The following is a 24,668-nucleotide window of genomic DNA, read 5'->3' as shown; positions in this document are numbered from 1 at the left end:
AGATATACGGAAATTCAAACCCACCTTTATGTATTCAAAAACAGTTTGTTTTCACCTGAAAACTACCGTTGTAATATTAATTTATTATCCAGCCTGATGGGTTTTCACGTTGTTTCTCATACTGTTTTCTCTATTATCTTTATTTTCTCTTACCTTTCATTTGTCTAATCGTCCTTTTATTTTCATATTTAAATGTTCTTAGCAAGTATATGTGTGATCAGATTATTTGAAATGTGGATTGGTTGAGGTTAGACATTAACACCATTGGATGCCGGCTCAGTGGTCTAGTTGGTTAAGTGCCTGGCGTGAGAGTGATAGGTCCTGAGTTCGAATCTCGCGGGGGGCGGGATCGTGGATGCGCACTGCTGAGGAGTCCCATACTAGTACAAAACGACCGTCCAGTGCTTCCATTTTCTCCATGGTGGTCTAGCTTTAATTGACTCATGATTTCAATCGAAAATACATGAAATGTATTGCGTTATTATATCATATTATAGTTCTAATAATCTTCGTCTTCTTCTTATTACATTATTTAATTGAATTAATCTTCTCTTATTAACATTAAAATATTTCTATTTACATAGATTTATGTTAAAATAAAATTAATAAAAATATAAAAATTATTTTTCTATTAAAATTAATTCAGTTGGTTTATCTCATCAATTTTTCAATGTTGTATCTATAGGATATTGAATGAAATAGGATTATTTTGTTTATTTTTCTTAAAAAAAAACAAAAAAAAGAAAAACAATTTGTCCGCTTTTATTCAAGCATACATTGAACATTTAAAACTTGATTTCAACCACCATGGTAACGTGAAATACAAACCAATATGTAAATTAAAACATTTTTAATTTAAGTAATTTACGATTATTGTTTAATTATCTATAAATCTAATTGTTGGATTGGATAATAATAATAATAACAATAATAATAATAATGTTCATTAATAATTAACGTGGATTACTTAGATAATACATAAAGTATTATCATATAAAGTTAAAGTAATGAAGATTGACAGAATATTCTGATTAAATCTTCATTATAATATTAGTTATATACGAGATTTTAATTTAAAAAAAAGAATGTAATATATATGTGGCTATCTAATCAACCAAACGTTGTTTTTTTTACTGAATGTCTATCATCAAATTAGACATGGTAGTTTGAAACAATGCATACAGTCATTTATCAACACAAAACTTGACATAGTTTCTCGTCATTAGTTTGAACTAACATAATACTGACCAATAAAATAAAAATTATCAATGCTAAACATTAGAGTTAAAAATGAGACACTGAATTAAAGATATACATCACTACTTTTACCAGTTGTAAGAACTAATTATGAAGTCTATCGAATCTATAATTTATGAACTCCTAAAGATTTCAGTTACCTAACGTTCTGTTTTGAAATTCACTTCAGATCAACGACTAGCAATCTAGTAATTTACATTAAGGTTTGATCACTTTAAGGTTTTACCCAGTCGTAATCTAATCCTAAACTTAAGTAGGAATTGTTTCCTGAGTACAAGTAAACATTCTTAGTCAGAAAAACTATGAATATTAAAAACGTGAAATTTTAAATTAATAATACTTCAGTTTTGTGCTAAATCACATTAGGATTAATTCACTGCATTTTGTGAGAATAATAAAACACTCCTTAACATGATGCCTTTTACAATGTTGCTTATAATAATTCATTGTTTCGGTGTTTTTTTTTGTGCCTTGAAATACATGTAGAAAAGATTTAATAAATTAGTCGGTTAGACATACATATATTCTTCACGACTGGAGAGAATATTAGAATTCATTCTATTTAATACTGATACTTCTATCATTATTATTATACTTCCAAAACCTCAGTAACTTAAACCAGAAATTGCTTTTTGTATTTAGATCCGTTTTGGAGCATACTATACTTATTACTTACTTACTCACGCCAAGGAGCATGAACCCCCACCAGCACTCTCCATCCAACCCCGTCCTAGGAAATCCTTTCCAGTTCTTTTCAGCTGCTATTCATATTATTCATGTATGCTTCCAATTCTCGAAGTAGTGTGTTCTTCGGCCTTCCCCTTTTCTGTTTACATTCAGGATTACAGGTTGGCGATTGGCTCGTCATGCAGTTTGTTGATTTCCTCAATGTGTGTCCTATCCACTTTTAGCGTGTTTTCCTAATTTCCTCTTCAGCTAGAAGCTGGTTTCTTTTGTTCTTCCACATAGTAGGCTGTTGTTGATGGTATCCGGTCAACGGACAATCAGTATTTTACGTAGAAAATTGTTTATAAATACTTGTACCTTTTTGATGATGGTTTTAATAGTTCTACAAGTTTCAGTATGACTTTTTGACGTTCGTACTGAATATTCAGACCCCATCAGTAGCTCTTCTAGAGTTACAGCCGATTTCAAGCTCGGGTAAAGGAGGAATGTTAGGCATGGAGTTGACAATCACAACCCGTAACAAACAATCTTGCTAAAAAAAACGTCAACCAGATTAAACAAATATACTTATATCTACAACAATAATTAGTTGTCTAATTTATTATATGAATACCACTCGGTATGCTTAAGTTCATTTTAAGTTTCATACTTTCCATTAATAATATGTCTTTAGTTATGTACAAGTATGTTTTACAACATCAATGTTGTTATGATACAAAGATGAATTAATTTAGACAAATAATTTGATGAAATGATCGATAACTTAAAAGTGAACAGAAATGTCAATTTTAAAATTTCAATCTCTGCCATATGATGTACCATCGTGTAACAAAAAATAAGTTGAATTTAACCAGTCACTGATACTGAGGGCAATATTGACGCAAATAATAACTAATACCAAGCGTTATAACTAATTTATTTTTTTTTGAGAAACATTTCGAATAATATCTACTATTGATTTTTGATTGTTACAGATTCAGAAATTCAAAAAATACCTAATACTTTATTATGGATCTTGAATATTTTGTTGAAGTATTCACTTGTCTCTTTTAACTTAAGATTAAAGAAAACTGATGCTTTCATACTTGAAAATATAAGGTTAAAGCATGAAGCATTGAATTACTTGTCATCTTGATAATTTAGGTATTTGTTTCTTTATCAAGTTAATAACCAAGACATTTGATTTCAAAGTATCTAGTCAATAAAAATGTCTGTATAACTTCATGTAGAATAATTTTCTGGTTTGATTACTTTGACTTTCTAACATTTACTTCCAAAAGATTGAAATTAGTCTGACAAAGAATTGGATTAATTCATTAGTATATAAAAATCTGTACTGGGAATATTATTTCCGGTGAATGATTCATTTTATTCTACATGTTGAACTCTTCAGTATTATTATTTGTTGTTAGTTATTATTATTTTTTTAATTTACAAGTTTAATTGTGTCAATCATTGTTTTTTGTTTTTCTTAACTTAATCTGAGTTTTTGTCTCTGTCTCTCTCAGTGTCTCTTCTGTTATTTATTTGCCTTAGTTATAATTGAAATTAATGTAAAGTTTTGTTTTCCAAATTACTCCTCATGTAGTACCTTCTCTTTCCGTTGTCATCTATTTGATCTTCAGATACTATATACAAATAATACACATTAATCTTGTTCAATCTAACATAAAGATACATTGTAGACAATACTAATCTCTTTTATTTGGTATGTACTACACTGATAATCTGACTTTAAAATCATTAATACATTCGATATAGTGTTTGAACATGTTCAAAACGATGTTAGTTTTCTTGTGTTTTTTGTTTTTGGAAAAACATCCACTTGTAAATGAAATATTTAAAATGACTTAAGAATCCTGTTGTACACCGTTACATAATATACTTTTAGTAGAGTCGAAGCAACAACAAATAAAAGCAAAAAAGTACACAGTAGTAAACGGTAAAGCTTTTGCTAGACATTATGGTTAAATGGTGGAATACAAATGACAATTGGCTAAATTCCATGTGTTCATATATATATATATATATATGATAGTTTCGCTTTGTATTTGTATCAGATTTGATTTGAAATTGTTTTTCCATCGTGTCTTTTTTTTAAATTTTTCTCTGATGTTCTTGTTCAAAGGACAGTAACTCAATGAGGAAAAAAATTCGATGGAACATCATAAATTTTGCCTTTACATGAATTTTATAGTGTTTATTACACTATATATTTAGTGTAAAGCTATCACTTTGTTGTACATAGAATTCATCATTATAATATATCTTTATCTTAATGTCGAAGTTCATGGTATTACTCGAACCCAGTGCCCTAAACTTTAAATAGTAACACATTATCCATTGAGCTAATGAGTTTAGTTAAATTCCAATCTATTCAAAGCATGGGAAAATAATAACTAGGGTTTGTTAGTTTCCTTTGTTGGGTTTTAGAACTGTGACTGATCAATCTCTTTTGTCATATGTGCTTCTTGAGTGGAATACCTTGATATACTCACTAGTCAGTATTTGTTCAAATGTTTTCAAAAAATTGTTAGCCGAATTTCTTGAATAAGTCGAATAATTTAAAAGTAAACTAATTAAAATACAAGAAACCAGTCATAAACGTTTTGAGACAGAATATGGTGACCTTCTAATAAGTTCATATCTACTGTCTGCTCATGTGCATGGTTTGTCGAATTCAATACAAGTTCACGATTACAACAAGTTGTTGCCATTAACAACAGATGTTTAGATAATAATTAAATTCATAACTGTCAGTATTCAGTTTGGTAATTGTAAGGAAATATAGAACATATGAACATATCCTGTCTGTTTGGTGAATTATACTCAAATATCTAGTAATTAATTCTTAACCAAGCTACATTGAACGACTGTTTCGTCATAGTTTGAAACTCCTGTGAAGTGAGTAATAACGATTCTAAATGGTCACAGATGCTGTTTCTTGAAACCTGTATATCAATATCGTTGAGAACTCATTTGAAAAAGATCCTAATTTTGCAATTTTATTATGAAAATTTGAATTATATGTTTTCGCGCCAAGAGATACTTAGCTGACCTACAGCTTACATTTCCCACTCGGAAATCATTGACCATGATTAGTTGACGGAGTTTTTAGTACGCTATTTTGTGGCCCTCCCAAGGGAGTTTCTATCATTGTATAAATAGTCTTGATTTGTGTGCTTAGGAACTCATATTTTCTGGGTGCTTGTAGAATACATTTCTCTATGCCTTATTAAGAATTCTTGGTCTAGTTAGCAGGGCCGGGGACAACAAATTAGAATGACCTATCGTGTCACTATATCTTTGACCTTCGTTCCGTTTACCGAGTAAGGCGAACTCGTAAAAGCATTCCAGTATATCAAATATCTAATCGTCTACTAAGGCCTTAATAAATTATAATCTTATCTTTATTAATGACTGGCGTTGTTATGATCTGTCTGATTTTCAACGTTTGGATTCAGTCAGTTCAGTAGTGAATCAGTGATTCAAATTTATGCAATTAACACATCATATATTGGTTGGAGTAGGAAATCTATATCGTCAAACTTCATCCAAGAATATTTTTTTAATTATAAAACTGACAAATATGCTTTCAAAATATACTAAACTAACTGAGCAATATCCTTGAATAACATACATTGATATCTTCCTTTTTTCACTTCTTTTTACAGTCAAATAAGTGTTTTCAGAAGGTGTTTCGTGGAGATTGTAGTTGAGATCATGAGTTATATGAAGCTAGACCACCATTGAAAACCTGGAAGCACTGGAAGGCCGTTTCATCCTGGTATGGAACTGCTCATCAGTGAGCATCCACGATCCCGCCCCCCCACGTGACTCGAACCCAGGACCTATCAGTCTCGCGCACGAGCGCTTAACTATTAGACCACTGAGCCGGCATCCGATAGTATTAATGTCTAACTTCAAATATTTGATAAACAGTATAATTTTATACTAATACTATTAAAAGCAAGAATGAACATTAAACACATATGATATAAACAAATTGTAATAAGGCTGGTCATAACTACTGACCAAATTTCTAATTTAGAAAGAAAAAGCAAAACAAACATTGATACATATTTCTCTATCAATTTTTCTCGACAGTTAAAATTTTCATCCTCAACAATCAAATCAAAAACTGAGTTTTTCTCCGAAAAAGAAAAAATAGAAACAAACGATCATTTTTTGTTGTTGTTGAAAAATATCCCCATATTTGTTTTCTTAATAAAAATAAACAATAAAGCTTTTGAAAAATTCAAAACAAATATATCCTTTTCCTTTTTCATTCAATCATCAATGCTTATTCAGTATCATATATATTAAACTATAATAATATAGAAATGTCTCAAATATATATCTTATGTTTATTTGCATGCGGTTATAAAATGAACAAATAAAAATGACCATCATGGCGTCTTGTATAAAATAGGCGCCTAGTTTATTTCATTTTCGTTCTTTTTTTAAAATTTCTATTTTGTTTGTCTGACTGTTTGGTTATCTGTGTATATCTATCAATTGTATTCTGTTAAAGCATAATATGCTGTTGTTGTTGTTTTTTTCTTTTTGAAAGAAGAACTATGGTAGTATGATCTACTCAACATTTGCTTTTTTGTTAGTTTATCTCTGTTTTATTCTTTGTTTCCACAGTTCAATGTATCAACATCACCATTATTGATGATGATAATAATAATAATAATGAAGATAGTAGCTTATTTTTCGTTCTCAATTGAATAAACTTGAGATTTGAATTTTTAAAATCATTTGGATAGAAAACTTTTCATATACAAAGACAGGGAGCCAAGAATAAAGACAATTGGTGATAAATATATTGTAAAGTAAAAGATTTATCATACTCTTGAAGGATAATTGTTGAATGTTGACGATAAATTTGAGTTTTTTGAAAATCGCACTATTGAATATTTATTTGAATGGCGTCAAGAATTTGGTTTTGAGCATATATATATATATATATATATATATATATATATATATATATATATATATATATATATATATATATATATATATATATATATATATATATATATAGATGAAAAGCAAAGAAGACGACAGGGTCAAATTACTGAAATAAAATAGGATAAGTATAAAATTCTGGGATTTATTCATGATTAATTCAATAATAATAATAATTTTCTCGTTTATGTTATGATATTATCTATCATTCAGTTGTCTACATTTTGTATTGTAGTTTGCTTTTCTAGTTGATGATGAGTTTCATTTTAAACTTAGACACTGAATAGTTTTTTTCTTTGTTTTTGCTAAATTTGTGGTTACTTACTAACTATCATCATCATCATCATCCTTATCATTGTTATCAACAATCAGTGTAAACAGTCTGCTAATTGTTATAAAATGGCACCAATTTAACAAGATATATATTTATATCAAGACAAAAGTCTATTTAGATTTAGAGTAAAAATAAGATCTAGTTAAAATATATACTTCAAGTAGTTTATTTTAGAACATTTAATTATTTAAACTGGAATATTTCATGAAATACAATGCTCAAGTTTCATTAGAACTTTTAAAGGAAGTTGAAGTAATATTTTAAGGTTATGGTCATATGGTCATATGATTGTTTTTGTGATGCATTGAGAAGTGGGAATCGACGACGAAACAAATGAATTTACAAGATGTATGGTGAAAACTATATATAAATGGTAAATCATTTGATAAACTCTTCTTACCTATAGGCGTTTTTTTAGTTTATTCTACCTTAAAACGAATTTTAGTGAGTATTTTTTTGGCATCCACCAAAACGGTAAATTACGTTTGAAATGATAAATTTGTTATAATCAATACTAAAAGTTTTGGTAACTAATTTGATGAATATATTATTCATTCGAAAAACAAAGTAAATCATTTCGGTTACTGTGACTGGTTTTAATCCATATGCTTTTGAGCATTCATAGATAAATTAAAATTGTCTTCAGTATGTCACTATCAACTATTTATATTTTTACAGAAACCATGTAAATGGATTTATGTTGTAGCAAAGTCTGGCTACTACTAATTTTTAACCAGGAGTAGCGATTCAAAGGAGATGAGGGTCAGGTACCTCCTAAAAAAACGTTACAATTACTTCACTTAATAAAAGTTACCGATCTTATTCATTGTAATATTGTTTCTATCAAGTTGTCTATGCCTAATATCATCATTAGCGACTTACCAGTTGAACCATATACGACTAATGTTTATAGGGTGTCTGTGGTCAAAAGCTGGCAACTTATGGATCTCCTCAACCTTCAAGCTATATTAAATAAACATAAAGTAATAACTAATGAATTACTGATCACTATACGATCTCTGGTAAGCAGACGAACATCTAGCTACTAATATTTTCGAATTCAGTCAATTTTGATATGCTACGACAACTATTTAATCTTACGTGTGGTAATTAAATATTAAGAAACTTTTGGGAACTTAAATCTTTCAGCATAGTTTGTTGTATAACAGACATTGAAAGTTACTCATTATATTTACTCATCAAACTTAACAGTATAGTTTATTTTTATTGTTTACCAACAGGTTATAAGCAGATTTATTTCTAATATATTTTCCTTAGGTTATTTCTGAATTTTTTAGACAAAGTACTAAGGATTTAGTAGGAAAATGCAACATCTACCCATAACCTCTATTACCATGCTTTAAATGACGCTTTACTGAATATATATAACATTAAATAAGTATTCATTTCAATTGACTTGACTGATAAACATTTGGTCTATTTCAGTGAGTAAGTAATGACATTAACGGGAAAGTTGTAAACCTAGAAGTTTATAGGTATAGGAAAACTGTCAATTTTCGACATGTTCATATAAGCTATGGAATAAAACGCAAGCTTAATCACAATCACTATAATCATTTCCAAGAAAGAAATAATACACAATTAGTAAATCAAGCAATTTCACAAACAGATACTAACTTGAAAATTGTTTCAATACAAGTAGGCTAGTATCAAATGAAACTTGATAAATATAGTGGAAATACAATATTCTACCGTAATATTGTACGAGCCATCTGTCATCTAAAATACCAGAAGATTATGTTGAGATTAATGTGCTTGTATGCATATGAAAATCCTCGTATGTACACGTTCATATGACAACATTTCTTTGTTTCCTTTTCAAAGGTAACACTATTTCTGTTTACATTCATGTCTATAGTTATGATTTTTTTATATGCTCTACTGATTCTGAAACTGACAGACTCTTTGATTTCACTAGTTTTAATAACAGTGTTACTTTACATACACTTTCTTTGTCTTGATGAAAGCAAGATCAGGTTTTCAATGGTGGTCTAACATTGATCAGTTTATGATCTCAATTAAAAGCCCAAAAATCTCCACAACCCCATACTGGTAATTACCATATGCTCACTAGTGACTAGCTTTGTGAAAGGATTCTTGAAGTTCTAGTGAGAAGCCGTGACCAGTAGAGATAATTCGTGTTGGATACAGACATGTATCTACCTCAGACAGTGGACGACGGTCGCGCAATTTCGTGGACTGTTTAAAGTTAGACATCAACACCGTTTGATTCCGGCTCAATGGTCTAGAAGTTAAGGGTTCGCGTGCAAGACAGGTTTCGGGTTTGAGTCCCGCGTGGGGGATCTTGGATGCATACTGTTTGGGAGTTCCATACTGGGACAATACGGCCGTTCAGTGCTTCCAGGTTTTAAGTGATGGTCTAACATTAGTCTCATTTAAAATGACATGAATTCATTTTATTTTGTTAGGATCTTAGATGCTTACAACTCATAACAGTGAAATCGGTTGGATGTGTGTATATATCATCATGGTGAAGTGACAATGTAATGACTGAGAACACATAAATAGCGTTACAATCAAACATAATATATAAGAAAAGACTCTGTATCATCAGATATAGTAACAAGAGATCACAGAACTAAAATGATAAATTGATTATGCACTGAAGTAATAGTAACTAAGACTAACATAAGTTTAAATCATTTATTTAGAAGTGGAATTATGAATTTGGATAAGATGATGCAATCAAAATAAGATAAAGCTACAAGAACCTTGTAGGAGACTGAAGATAACGACACTTTTGCAAGAAAAGATTTGCCACTTTCTTTTAGACTATACAAACCCGGTCTTCGACATTGATGCTTAGAGCTCTGAAAAATTTAGGAAAAATGGATTTTGATTGTCACTCGCTAATTTTGGATGTTCTCGGTATATTAGCCTGACATTCTGTTTCAGAAAGTTGTCTTGAAATAACCTTAGTAAAATTCATTATTCATATTGATCTTAGACTTCTTTAGAAATCGAATGTAGGCATTTGTCTTCTGTTTTATCAATGTGAATGCTTTGGCAGGTGTGTAAATTACTTTTGTCTTACTAACCACTGCTTTTTTGAAGTCTGGCATTTTAAAATACTGTTCATTGACTGCTCCTCTGTGAAGTGATTGGTTTTGTTCTGTGCCAAGATTTTACAGACTTCCGTATGAATATTGTACATTTGAAAGCTTTAACTACTATGGTTCATGTACTAAGAACAATTTTAAAATTAATTCCTTATACTGATGATGAAAATTGTGCTTAGGTCATAACACAGTATTTATTAAGAATTCTAACCTGGATAAAGCGACTATTTAAAGAATTTTAATCTGCAGTAGAGGCCGATTTTACAACAGTTTGTGATCATAGTCATTTTGATTATTTAATGTATTTCTGTTCATTTCGTCTTATGGAAACATAAAATGTTTTAATTATTTTTGACTTAAAGCTTAGTTATAAAAATCATCTGATATGAACTAGCTTCTGAATTAAAACGACATACCTTACAATGATGATAATTTGTTGACATCGTTAGCACATAGTGCTCTAACATGGAAATCAGTGGTTGTTAATATAAATAATTCAAATTCATATAATTATATACTCACTTCGGACCGCAATACCCAACCAAGTAATTTACTGAAATTTATTACTTCTATTTTATTGGTCGTTCTGTGTCCAGTGGTGTGAATTATTCTATATCTCTACATGTATTCTACATATTTGTCAGTCTGCCTATTTACCTATTGATCTTACTCTATTACTTGTCTGGATTACCGACATAAGAAATATTTTTATTGCTGTACACAACATGGGTCGATTCACATTAGACACACACAATATATCTTCGGATTATTAAAACTGCATTTTAATTGTTGATGGCTCCAGCACCAATGTGATATCAACCCCACTACAATTACTGGACGTTCCAGTATAAATATGATTCCAATTCCAATACAATTATGAAATGGTTTAATCCTGATGTAATTCACTATTGAAAATATTTCAGTCTAGTGTCGTGTTGACCTATGTCCATTGCTATTTGATTCCATTAATTACTGATGCACACATTAACTAGTTAATTATAGTAATATGTATATCATCGCTTTCGGAATTCATGTTTAATCTATTTTTTATCATCCATCGGGATTACTACACGACCATAAAAAAATCACTAACTTTGAATACTTTTCGATATGATTTACAATAAGAGAGTCTCACTTCTAAAAACAAACATGGCACATCATTTGAATAGTTGAAATCATGAATCAATCGAAGCTAGACCATCACCGAAAACCTGGAAGCACTGGACGGCCGTTTCGTCCTATCGTGAGACTCCTCAGCAGTGCGCATTTACGATGGCACATTATGCTTTTTGATAGTTTCCAATCCTACACACCTTGCAACATATAGGCTAAGCGATCAACCTAATGATAAAGTAAATCAGAGAAACGATGCTTAGAAATCCCTTCTTATCGCTAACAGCTTATGGAACGCATTGGTAGCCAAGTTTCTAACAACAGCAAACAAGCCCAGATCTCCCAGCCATTTGCTTAGATATGAATGTTGTCAGATATTCATCTGAATTTCAAAAGAAGACTGTTCAAGTTTTATATCAGAGATGTCAGAAGATAACATGCATATCTGTTACGACTATGAGATTTGATTTCTAAAAGTACATGATATCAGTGTTCGGCCTTTGCGCTTAGTCAGTTATGCCGTAATAAGTTAATTGCTTATTTATAATCAAATCCTGAAAGGTTATGGACTATTTAGGTGATTGTTTTGCAGGAACATCTGTAAATATAAATATAAACTATGGCTCATATGTGGGAAGATTATGAACCAGTAGCTTATTACATTACTAGTATGAAGATCACCAAGATGGATTACGTTTGGAATGCTAGTATTCACAGGGACTCGCAGTAAACGTTCAGTGTAGTAAGAGCTAATGCGCTATATAGAGGACTACAAAAACAATCACAATGAATGACGCTTACTGTCGTCTTGTTCGGATATTTCGGAAGATTTTAGACGTTTCTTACACATGTCACTCTTCTAAGACCATAGGGTGCTAAACGGGATTTTCCAAGTGAGTCTTCCCCGGGCTTACTTTGCCGACTGTTGCCACGTTCTGTTTGTTCTTTTGATGTCTTCTCCCAATCTCTGTTACAGGTTACTTTTAAATCTACCTCTTTTCCTTTTTCCATAAGGATCCGAAGTTAGGGCATATTTTGTTATGTGGTCTGATGACATCGTCAGTGTGCTCGATTCACCGTAAGGGTTGTTCCTCAACGTTTACCTTAGTTAGAAGCCCGTTACATGCTTGCCATAGTAGGTTGCTGTTGACAGAGTCTTCTCAACTGATCAGGAGTATCTTGCGTAGACAACTGCTTGTAGATAGTTTATAAATACCTTCCTGATGATGGTTGCAGTTTATCTTCACATTTCAGCTCTGTACAATGTAACCATAACTGGAGATCTTTTAAAGTTACCGCTGGTCACATGCACACATAGGGAAGGAGGGGTGGATACGGCGTTACCAACCCTATCCTGTAAAAAAGAATCTTGCTAGAAAACTAACTCAAATATAAACAGAGGCTTCGGATCTTTCATTAAGTGCGAATAACTGCAATTTACTCATAGCTTCTAAGAATACCCAACTCATGAATTCTGAAGAATGTATTATTGTTGTGACAAGTGACAAGTGAGTATTTAACGCCAAAATCTTCCGTATTTCATGGCATTTTAGTCTCGTATGTCATAGGATAAACTCGTTGAAGCGTCTATCACTCGTGTAAAATTGGTATTCGTTCCTTTGATCGTCTTTTTTACTGATAAGTGATACCAACTACAAAGCAATCATCAGTTGAAAAATCATCTCCACTGCAGTGAATTAAATCAGGGGTTGGATAATGGTCATAAGAAAGAACCTGATAACAGGCCTACGCACTTTGGATAGACTGCATGGATTTGACTACCAATGTGACAAATCAGATTATACTGGGTATAGAACAATTTACTACATCACGCCTACGTCTATCCGTATATATTCAGAGTTGTAGTTTCAAGCTTCAACGTTTATGTGCTAGTAATCAGACCAACACAGTTATTTTTCGTCTCAACGAACATGAGCATTTTGAATGCATGATCAACAGTATTACTGAACACATTTACTAAAGAGACATATTTGTCGGTTCTTCTACGTGTCGTATCGATTAGGATACTTCACCGTATTCTAACATGATTGCTGTGAAATCCACATCATTGGTTTAACACAGAAAAATAACAGCAAGTGTTGAAAGTGAGAGTATTATTATTCTTTTGCTAAAATGTTTCTTATCGCTCTAAAAGTGTCACATTATTGACCTTGCATGCAAATGGAAGGACTTGTGTGCCATGGCGGCGGAGTCTTTTTATGAGTCCAGAAATTGTCAAATATTATATACCTCACTATCCGTAGTATTTTTGGATGCCAACAAAGGTCAATTTACAATGAAAAAATATCCACTGTTCCAAATGTACTAAACGAGAACTTTATGACGGAATTTTTTATAAGTCAGTCTACTCATCGTGTCTGTTAGGTGAGGAAAAAAACCCTACATACATGATTTTTCGGTTGAACCTTGTGTAACTCAAAAATTAGGTATCTATAAGAATATTTAGCTATAGAGAGCTCTCAAAAAATGTACTGGGCCCATACTCACTAGTGCTTGTAGTATGAGGTCATGATATGAGAGGTGAATTTATATAAAAAGCAGAAGTTTGCTAATCTATTTATGGAAGAGCTGCCAAAACTCTAGTGCGTCGATAAATTATTATTTAAGAACTGGAAATGATAAAATATCTTCATGACTATAGTGACAGTATACATTATAATGAATGATGCGAGATGTTGGATCGGTAAACCAAAATGAGGGAAAAGACAAGAAAGCACATTACTGACTGCAACACTATGATGTTTGTATGAACTAATGTCTGTCTAATTTCGAATTCAAAATTCAAAACGTTCGTTCGCGCTCACCTACTTCTCGGTCTAAATTACGCTATTTCGGAAATTCCTAGTTCGTATAATAATTCATTTACTTCTAATTATCACAATCACATGAAATACAGCGACGAACTTCTAAAGGTTACAAAACGACTCAACAATGTACTCTATTTTCAATTTTGGATATACAGTTACAGTAATTTTATGAATCAGAATGTAGTTACGTAATAATAATGAAGACAACTTGAGTGTTGTGAAACTGAGTGATAATGGTTCCCAGACACCGTACAACTGATACCTCGAAATATGGGGGAAGAAGGCAATAAAAGCGAACTAAAACTGACCTAGTTTTTGAGTTTACCAATCTGACTGAACCACACAGTACTCAACTGTCTGGCGATAAACGCCGCGGTGATGTCAAACAAAATCATTTCAGTTTCAGCTATGGAAGGAGCGGAAACCCGATGGCCTGTATTAGTCCTGGCAATGGTGGTCACTCAGTTGATCCAACTTTCTTTTGAAAGAATCGACGGATGGAGCCTCAACCATGTGCTGAGGTAATGAGTTCCACTCGTTGATGATTCGATGGGAAAGTCGATAGTCAGCTGACAAGTAATTTGTTCTGGTCTTGCGAACTTTTTTGGAGTGTCCTCGTAAATTCTCTGTTTTGTAAGCAGCTGCTTATTCAGCACAATGTCATGCTCAAAACGAGCTTTAGGTTCAGAGCTCTCACTCTCCTTGATTCTATGAAAATTAACTGATCTGTCACTGTGATCAGCTTTCGATTTTACGACTACTTTTACGGGGGCAGGATTCCCGTTTATATCGCTACGTTGTTTCTTCCTTACAACCTGTACCCAGTCGTCAACGGTGCTGGGAGAAGCAAAAACTGTTGCGTCAAACCTAGTGTTGGATTCTGGAGGGTTGTCGACGACTGAGAGGTCAGGTCATGTTTACCGCTTGAAACCGATCGAGCCTTGCGACGTTTCCTGTAGGATCCCATCAAGGAGATGGGGAACAGAACTTACTTTCCTTGAGCTTTTGTTTAAGGCAGGCCCCTTTGGAGACTGCTTTTCCTTCTTTGACCGGCGTGAGTCATCTACTATTGAACTAACCTTAGTTTGCTTCATGTCGACTTGTGTGTCGACAAATCGAGTGCTGTTTGTCGTTTTCCGACTGCGTTTGCTAAAACACTTCTTTGTAGCATCAACCAGTGAGATGGCCTCGGTTAACAGGCTGTTTGCATCCGAACAGCTTTGTTGACAAAGCCATACGCAACTCTACTTACTGAACCGTTTGAAAGCCCCAGGCGTTAAGTTCATGCAAACTTCGTGGTACCAGCTTTTGCACTCGTCGCACTGCATGCCGCTTTTAACGGGGTAACGACAACCCGGACGTTGACAACTGCCTGTTTTTACACTGTCCTGCCATTTAAAAGAAGTCCTTTTCAAAAAGGAACGAGATGCGATGATACTCAGAAACAAAAAAATAATCAATGACCAAAAAGTGAAGAACTGTAGATTGTTAGGACCCAAAGTACTTACAGATACAATTGAAAATGAGGTACTCAAGAGTACCAACGACAAAACAGATTGAGAGAACGGTAAAAACGGCACTCTAGTCAAATACTTTGACTGAAATGAATTCAATTAAAGTGAAAACAGTAGTCTTGATACGTAATAAACGATCAAAACAATGAAATTTACTCAGAGAGGAAAAGTACCGCTGCCCTTTTTTAATAGCGCGCAATTACTATAGAGATACTGATGTGATTGGGAAAAGCGCATACAGTATAGCGTAGTGAAAGAGAAATGTCACTGAGGCCCATCCAAGTCATCCGGCATTCGAGTCACTGAATATCGAGAAGTTAACCTATGCTCATCAAGGTAAAAAACAACCAGCATGCATTAGTCAATTGTACGCCATAGATTTGCTCATGCAGCGGTGGTCGCACTCTGTTCCTCGTATCTACTAACGTATTTCTGTAGTAACGTCGTTTGTCTTGTACGATCACCACAGTAGCCATGATACCTGGATACGATGAAAGGGCAATCCACGTTAGGTATTAACCATGATGCTAGTCGGTTGGCCACATTACGCGCCTTTGGCTTGAGAGAGCCTCCAACCATTCGACACTGATCACCTGTGTTGGTGATCTGTAGTAGTATGCATTATGAATGAGTTCACACAAGGAAATCCTAACTAGCTGGAGTGTAACCAAAACAATAAAATCATTTCACAGTTCAGTCGTCGTACGAAAATATAGTATAATGGCTCTCATGGTTATGAAATCCATGAGGTAACACCTATTAACCTTGAGAAATCTCGTTATCAGACAAATAAAGCCTAATGACTGGATTTGGATAAGACTATAGTCAGAAAAAATGGGGCGGCGTAAATAAGCACAGTCTTCTTGTTAACTTCGCAGTGCAATCGCGGCTAAATCGGCTTTAAAAGGTCCTTAGAATGGTTGTGGATGTTCAAAAACTCGAAGAATAACAAACTTGAGACTTATTCTTTATTTAAATCATCATTACCAAGAAATCGATAACTTTCTATAGCTTTTTGATAAGATTGGCTTATATTTATTTAGCCCAATGGTTTGAGATATCTTAGAACGTACTACTTAGTCCTTTACTTAAAAGTATGCTAACAACACCGTCTCAGATGTTTCGTTTGTTTATATGTTTACATAACTTAGCAACCAAGGTTAGTGTATGCCGCTTATAACGAATACCTTATATCAGTGGTTTTTCGTTGTTTGTACTGATTTGAAACAGTAAGCTTTACACGTGATCAAAGTGCATGCAAAATTTGCTTGCTTAATTTTCATTGTTGTCTTGAGTATCAAAACACTTTGCTACGCAAACCGAGACTAAATACCAGTGACTGACCTGGAGCGACGACTATGTGACCTTGAGAAGACTCACCTGCTTATAAATTAGTTTGAGGATTTAAATTTAGGATTTGGAGCTAGATTTTATGGTTAAGAAGTAAAATAAGATTTTCGTTCGTCAGTCAAATCGTGGAGAAAACTTTTTGTCGAACCCTCATGTCAACTGACATATTTTATTTTGAGGATTTATTTACTGCTACAATATCATAATTATTATGGCTTAAACTGTAGTGCTGAAATGCTATTAAGCCATATAGATGAGCGAACTTCCTGTTCGTCATTGATTCATCTACAAATTATAATCTCGCCCAGAACATATACTGCAACAGGTATTCTCAATTCCAATTGAGAAAGAATGTTTTATAAACGTGTACCTAACTCTTGTTCATTCCAGTTTCAGTTTCCACATGAAAAGGGCACTAGACTAGGTGACCTGTGCTAGTTTTTGTAAGTGGTGTCTGTTACTTGATCTAACTTCCTTTTGAAAGCATCTACAGATGGAACTTCAATCACTTGTTAAGCTTATGAATTCCATTCGTTGATGATTCGATGGGAAAGCCGATAGTCAAGTAGTTATTTGTTCTGGGCTTGTGAACATTTTAGAGCGTCCTTTTAAACCCTCTGTTTTGAAAGACAAGAAAAATTTGAGCATATCATATGTCAATTTATCACCAAGGAATTTAAGAACTCTGGTTTTTCGATACAACAATGGAAATATGTATAGTTTAGCCATAAGGGAGCTTTTTCATTTCGAGTATTAGCTTGATTGTAGGTATTTGAACCTTTTTCAACAGCTCATTGTCTCATTTTAGGCAGGGGATTGCTGCTTGTATGTAATACTCGAGCTTAAGACACATGAATTCTGAATACAAAGACAACAATGTTCTAGCATAGAGATGGCTTAAAGTCCCACGTATTGATCATAAAGTTCTAAAACCTTTGATGGCTATCGCATTGCAGTGTGAAGTAGTTTTTAAGTCTTGGACATCAATGACTCCTAATTCATTGTGTGTCCGGATAACAGGTAGTCACAGTTAGTTACCGTGTATGTACATGTACCTTGGTGACCAGTGTGCATCACAGTGCACTTGGAAGCATTTATCTGCAAGTGTCAAATTCTACACCATTCAGATAATTTCTCTAAGTCATTTTAAAGTTCTAAGTTATCACCTTCACTTTTTGTCGCTTTCCATATCTTGATATCGTCTGCACATAGCAAGACCGACGGTTGTTGGAGACTAGAACGGTCAGTTACATACGGAAGGAACAACACTGAATCTCAAACTGTGCCATGAGGCGCTCCACCAAGCACAGTTTTCCAGCTAGACAACTTTAATTTCACCCGTAATCTTTGTTGATGCCGTATTCACTGGGTTTCTTTATGCTCAAAGGTTTATATTTGCGATAAAAATTACAACGCTAGTATAGTTGTCACAACTTTTGAATCATTATAAGCTACTTTGTTTACTGGAAGGGCAATTTGTAACTGTTGATTATTTGCTTGCTACCTGTTTTATGTTGAATCCCTATTATTCAGTACAAATTGCATCTAGTGATACTGCGCTTTGAATCGAATGATGAGAAACTGTTACTTCAGTGAGATTTTTATGTTTATATTGAATCTAATTGTACCAACTAATTGTGTACAACAAAGTTTGTTAAGCAGTACAAATGACACAGCATGTTTATATCTCATAACTAGGTTTATCATGTTAATATCTAAAATTAATCGAGTCATTTACTTAAGTTATATGGACCTTAATCACTTATTTTTAGTAAAACCCTATTTATTGTTAGATGAATCAGCCATAATTAAAAACTACTGATAAAATAGTATAGTAACATACAGATTTATTGCATCTTAGTTGAAAGAAAATGCTACCTAATGGTTTTATGTTGTTTATATTTACGACGAATCAAGCTTTTCTGTAATTATTTGAACCTTGGGTACTAAAAACCGAGGTTAGTTACTAGAAAACGTTGAATAGTCGAGCATTCGGGGCTTTGAAATACTACTGGTGAATCTTGTTGAAGACTATAAAGGTGCATATCCATCCAGAATTATAACGAGTAAGTGCTGGCGTTTTATTGCTATATAACAAGATTTCCATTGGAAGTAGTACAGGTGTGTAAGCATATTTATAAGCCAGTTATTTTTTGCAAGTTAGCGATGATAGAAATACGTTTAGCACGACCCTGATTCAAGTATTTGCTCTTCCTAATAACATGAACTTTACGTAGTACAATGATTTACAAATTACCAATGATTTTTTACAATTAAAGAATTATCTGTCTTTTCTGCTACGCAATAACAACAATTATTCTTTTTACAACATATAATCAATCACCTGATATTATTATTTTGATAAGGCATTCCTTAAGTGTATAAGTTAACATATTACTCTTTCAGCAGTCCTATTGTACAACTGGGTTACATTTTCCAAATAAGCCATTTTTCCTTAAGTCTCAGTTGTAGTAATCATTCGGCGTGGACAAATTAAGTAACAAGTCGCAAATTTTTGAACTTTAATCCTGAAAGATTATTATCATTCTTTCAGACTTCATATTATTGTCAGTATATTCAATAAAAATTTACTTTACGATCTAATTCACTTTGTTTCTTTATTGTCTTTTTAAATGCAGCAATATTTCCGATCTTGTACCAACTGACTTTACTCAACAAATATTCGTCTGTCAACAATTATGGATGATACACGTATAGAATGGATGAAACATGTTATATACAAAGGGCTGAACTTAGTGGACAATGATATATTTCTTGAATTTCTTGAACGTAACGATAATGAAAATGAATTGGAACTAGCAAAATTTTTAAATGATTCGCCGAAAGATGAATATCAAATATTAATATTCTATAAAAAATTTTATGAAGAAGAAGTTGAGGAAATCTTGGAAATACCAAGAAAACAATGTAAGAAAATATAAACAAATTTGCATGTGAACTTTTTAAAAATAATTATTTTCTAGCTACAAATGGTTTAACAGATGTTGATGGTGAAGTTCAATACGAACAAACTAACAATAATTTGGATAATTCTGAAGAAATGACAACTAATCGGAAAGAAATCCCTGATGAAATTACTACTAATAATAACAATACTAACAATAATGAAATGAATGAAAAAGGTGATGATTCACCTATAGATGAGACTGATACCTCTTTAAAATATACAACTATCGTAAGATTTATTTAATATAATCATTTTTCATTGTATTATAATAATTGTTTTAGATTAATCGAAAAACAATATGGCGTACTCGTTTAAGTATGAAAAATACAAGTGTAGACGTTGGAGCATTAACAGAAGAATATGTTTATTTTATTCGAATTACAAAGGGATATATTAATGCACCGAATGATTTAAAACAAACATTTAAATTTATGCCAAGTCAAATGCAATGGGGTTATATGCGTGGAAGTTTCCTTCAAAATTTACAAAATTTATTACGACAAATTTATTCACCATTATTGAAAGATCAACAATTAATGTTACATGAAAATAATCAATATCAACAGGAACTAGAAATTTCTGAAAAAGATCAATCAGAATTAAGTGAAAATAAAATAAAAGAACAACAAGAAAATGAAGAAATGAAACAAATAGTTGAAACAAAAGATGAATTTTTAATAAATACAAGAAAATTTTGTCGTATTGTTGAAACAACTATACACCAATTGAATAGTGATATTGTTTTAGAAGTACCAAATATAGATGTGGCTGAAGATGATCTAGAAATTGTGAAAAGTTCAAAATTTATTATCATTGAAAAAACTATCATATCATGGAACAGACAGGTATGATTTTCATTAGAAGGACTTTTGTGGAGATCACAGTAACTTCAGTAGTTGAGATCACGAGTCAATTGAAGCTAGACCACCATGAAAAACCTGGAAGCACTGGACGGTTGTTTTGTCCTGTTTTGGGACCACTTAGCAGTGCGCATCCACGACCCCGTCTCGCGGGATTCGAACTCAAGGCCTATCAGTCTTGTGCGCGAGCACTTAACTACTAGACCACTAAGCCGGCTGGTATCCAACGTTGTTAATGTCTAACTGCAACTAATCCACGAAATTGAGCGATACACCCATCATTGTCTTCAGTGAGTTACTATCGCACAACAGACCCAGTTGAATTCCATTGGTCACTGCTTCTCACTAGGACTCCAGGATATACCCTGTGAAGCCAGTTACTAGTGAGCATATGTTGATTAGTATCAGAATCCCGAATCAGAATCTCCACAAAACCATTTCTGATACTCATAACTAATGATTACGAAAAAAATCTTAATGAAAGTTTTCTGTTCTCTAAAACTCATCAGTCACATTTGAAGCCAGTCATTAGTGAGCATATGTTGATTAGTGTCAGAAGGGGTTTTTTCGAGATTGTAGTAATTTCAATAGTTGAGATCTTGAGTCATTTAAAGCTAGACCACCATGGAAAACCTGTAAGTAGTGATTGTAATTCATTGTTATTGGTCTGTTTTGTCTTTTTCTTTCAAATATCCAGATTCGTCAAACATTAGATATTTTGCTAGAAAAAAAACCAAGTGATAATAGTCCATTGAGCTTGATTGACTACTGGCGTGATCGTAATCTAATACTTGGAACATTAATAGAACAATTGAAAAGATCAAATGTTATACGATTTTATCATTTACATCAAATATTAGAAAATGATACATATAATGCATTATTTAGTGAAACAAACAGTTTATATGTACAAGCCAGGGATAATGTGAAGTAAGACTAATCTATTTATCCATCTAATAGTTATTTTAATTCTTTTTTTTCACAATAGATTTCTTTCATTATTAGAAAGACACTTTAAAACATTAACTTTTGGCAATAAAATTGAATCACTAATTGATATTATTCATCCACTTATACAAACATTTCATATGATATGGGTTTTATCACGATATTATAATCGTGATGAAAATATGGTACAATTATTTGAACGAACAGCATTGGCTATAACTAATCGAGTTATTCATGCTGTTAATTTTCCAAATGTATTCCGGTAAGTTTTATGATCTATTTTATTTTTATTATTTATACTCAATAATAATCAATATTTTTTTTTAGATCTGATCTAAAACAGTCTATTTCATTAATGAAAACTATAATAAATCTTTTAAACCATTGGAAAAATGTATATTATGAAAAACGTTCCGAAATTGAAACAGTTGGTCGTGATGCTCGTTGGGAATTTGATAAAGTTAAATTATTTGGTTATACAGATTATACATGTTTAATTTGTGAAAATTTATTAGAAATATTAATAACAATCAAAGATTTTAGAAATATTTTCAGTTCTGAATTAAAATCAGTTACATGTGATACAAAGAAAATAGATGAAGCAAGTCAACGTGTTAATAATATTATTGAAATATTTTGTCAGGTAATCATAATATTCATTAAATACAATTAAATATTTAGATGAAAATGGATCCATTTAATAAAGAAAATAAAATTTGGTGGTATAAAGAATTAGAAAAATTTCATAATCTTGTTGAACATCTTGAATATGAAGCTAATTCATTAATTAATGATTCATTTACATTATTACGATCTAGTGAATCAGTATTTGATGTATGGTGTAAATTTCGTCATATTAAAACACGTTCAAAAATTCATAATTTATTAAATGAAAAATTTATAGATATATTAAAACAATATGAAAAAGAATTATTCAATATTAGTAGTATATTTCATCAAAATGCAATTTTACCTCCATTTCATAATGAACAACAAAATGAAATAATGATACGTATATTAACTAAATTTATACCACCAATATCTGGTTTAATTCAATGGGAAAGATATTTATTAAATTGTATTAAAAAACCAATATTAAAATTTTTAAAAATTAATGAATTAATGAAAAATGATGAAGGTAAATCTATACGTAATCAATATATTATTATTGGTAAACAAATGAAAAATTATGAAGAACAATTATATAAATATTGGTTAATACAAATAGAACAATCATTTGATCAATATTTAAATCAAACTTTATTAAAACAACAAGATTTAATTAAATCATCAATGATAACAAGAATATCTTCTTTACCAATAAGTCGTTTAAGTTTAAATTCTTCATCGAAAAGTGAACAAAATACAAATGAATTAAGTAGAATAGCTATGGAATTCAGTAAGTGTTTAATTGATTTACACCGTTTATTATCTTTATCATTGTGGTGTTCTTTTTACTATAAAGTTGTCTATAAAATTATATTTATATATCTGATAATAAAATTATCGATTTGATCTGATAGAGATTGAAAGCAGCTATCAAGTAAACCTATTATGCTAAGCTCATGATTCCAAAAATAGACCGAGACAATGCACAAATGATTATGTCACATCCCATTGTATTTATCAACTTACATGTTTGTGTGGATACACATGCATAAGGGGAAGTAACTGAACAATCCAATCAAAGGTCATTGAGTATGTGTCTATATGGCTTCAAAACTAATTAGTGTCAAATAATCCGATCACCGTGAAGGTTAGAAAACCATGTTCATCGATAGCGAAATAAATAATTGAAACAGGGCACAAAATTAACATTAATACAGCCTTTAAAACATTGTATAGAAATTTATACGAATATTCGTCAAGATTAGAACGAATAGTTTAACGGAAATCGGGTGCCGAGTAAAGAGAAGTCATTATATGTGAAAATTATATTTGAAATAATCTCAGCGAATGAAACTTAAATAATTCCAACGTTTCGTCCAGCTAACTTGTCTGGACACTGAAGAGGTCCAGAAATTGTTAAGAACGAATTCTCAGATTTATTAACACATTAGCTATTCGTAAATTTACCCCCTCGTTATGTGTTCAAAAACAATTCGTCGTAACCTTAAACTTAAAATCCATATTATCAATTATCTTAAATACAAACCAACTAAACTAATCTACATAAACTGTTCAACTAATAGTTTTGTAATACATTAGTAACTGCCTATTTATTTCACAATTTCTTGCTAAACAGTTTGATCTATGATTCATCAACTGAATAATCCATAAATAAGAACTTTCGTCTAAATTTGAACGAATAGTTTCACAATATTTGGACGCCGAGTTAATGTGAGTCATTAATGGGGAAGAATGTATTTGTAAAATCTCAGCGAAAGAAGTTGAAGGAAATCCGACGTTTCTTCTGGCAATCTGGTCCAAGTTTTTCAAGGAAAATATAATCAAACAACAAAATTATCGAATATATCCGATACATTCGATACATTCTTCCTCTTTAATGAATAATCCATACTATAAATTTCGAGATATAAATAAAAAACAAAAGTATTTAAAAGATCGTTAGTTACTCAACCATTCTAATTAAATTTGACTATATGTCAGTGTATATGACTTGGAATCATAATGAATTATGTAATACGACTTATCTTTTGTTGAAAGATATTTCTATAAAGATAATTATCTGTAATCTAGTTATGTATTGATTGGCAATAATGGATAGTGG

At 31.9% G+C, this 24,668-nt stretch overlaps 1 protein-coding gene across 1 annotated transcript in view; it reads left to right on the top strand.

The window, feature by feature from the left end:
* Positions 1-19,797: 19,797 nt before the first annotated feature.
* The window catches only part of DNAH10 (Dynein heavy chain 10, axonemal), a gene marked incomplete at its 3' end in the record, with an annotated part of 74,052 nt that continues 69,181 nt past the window's right edge, over positions 19,798-24,668 (top strand). The window contains exons 1-7 of the mRNA XM_051219328.1: positions 19,798-20,089; positions 20,146-20,357; positions 20,411-20,974; positions 21,687-21,919; positions 21,978-22,199; positions 22,265-22,580; positions 22,619-23,336. Coding sequence (XP_051066384.1) covers positions 19,861-20,089; positions 20,146-20,357; positions 20,411-20,974; positions 21,687-21,919; positions 21,978-22,199; positions 22,265-22,580; positions 22,619-23,336 — 2,494 coding nt within the window. The 5' untranslated portion in view covers positions 19,798-19,860. The remainder of the gene's footprint in view (positions 20,090-20,145; positions 20,358-20,410; positions 20,975-21,686; positions 21,920-21,977; positions 22,200-22,264; positions 22,581-22,618; positions 23,337-24,668) is intronic.

The sequence above is a fragment of the Schistosoma haematobium genome, chromosome 4 (genome assembly GCF_000699445.3).
Source record: "Schistosoma haematobium chromosome 4, whole genome shotgun sequence".
NCBI lineage: Eukaryota > Metazoa > Platyhelminthes > Trematoda > Strigeidida > Schistosomatidae > Schistosoma > Schistosoma haematobium.
Note: the sequence above shows the minus strand (reverse complement) of the source record. Positions and strands in the feature narration are given on the sequence as shown.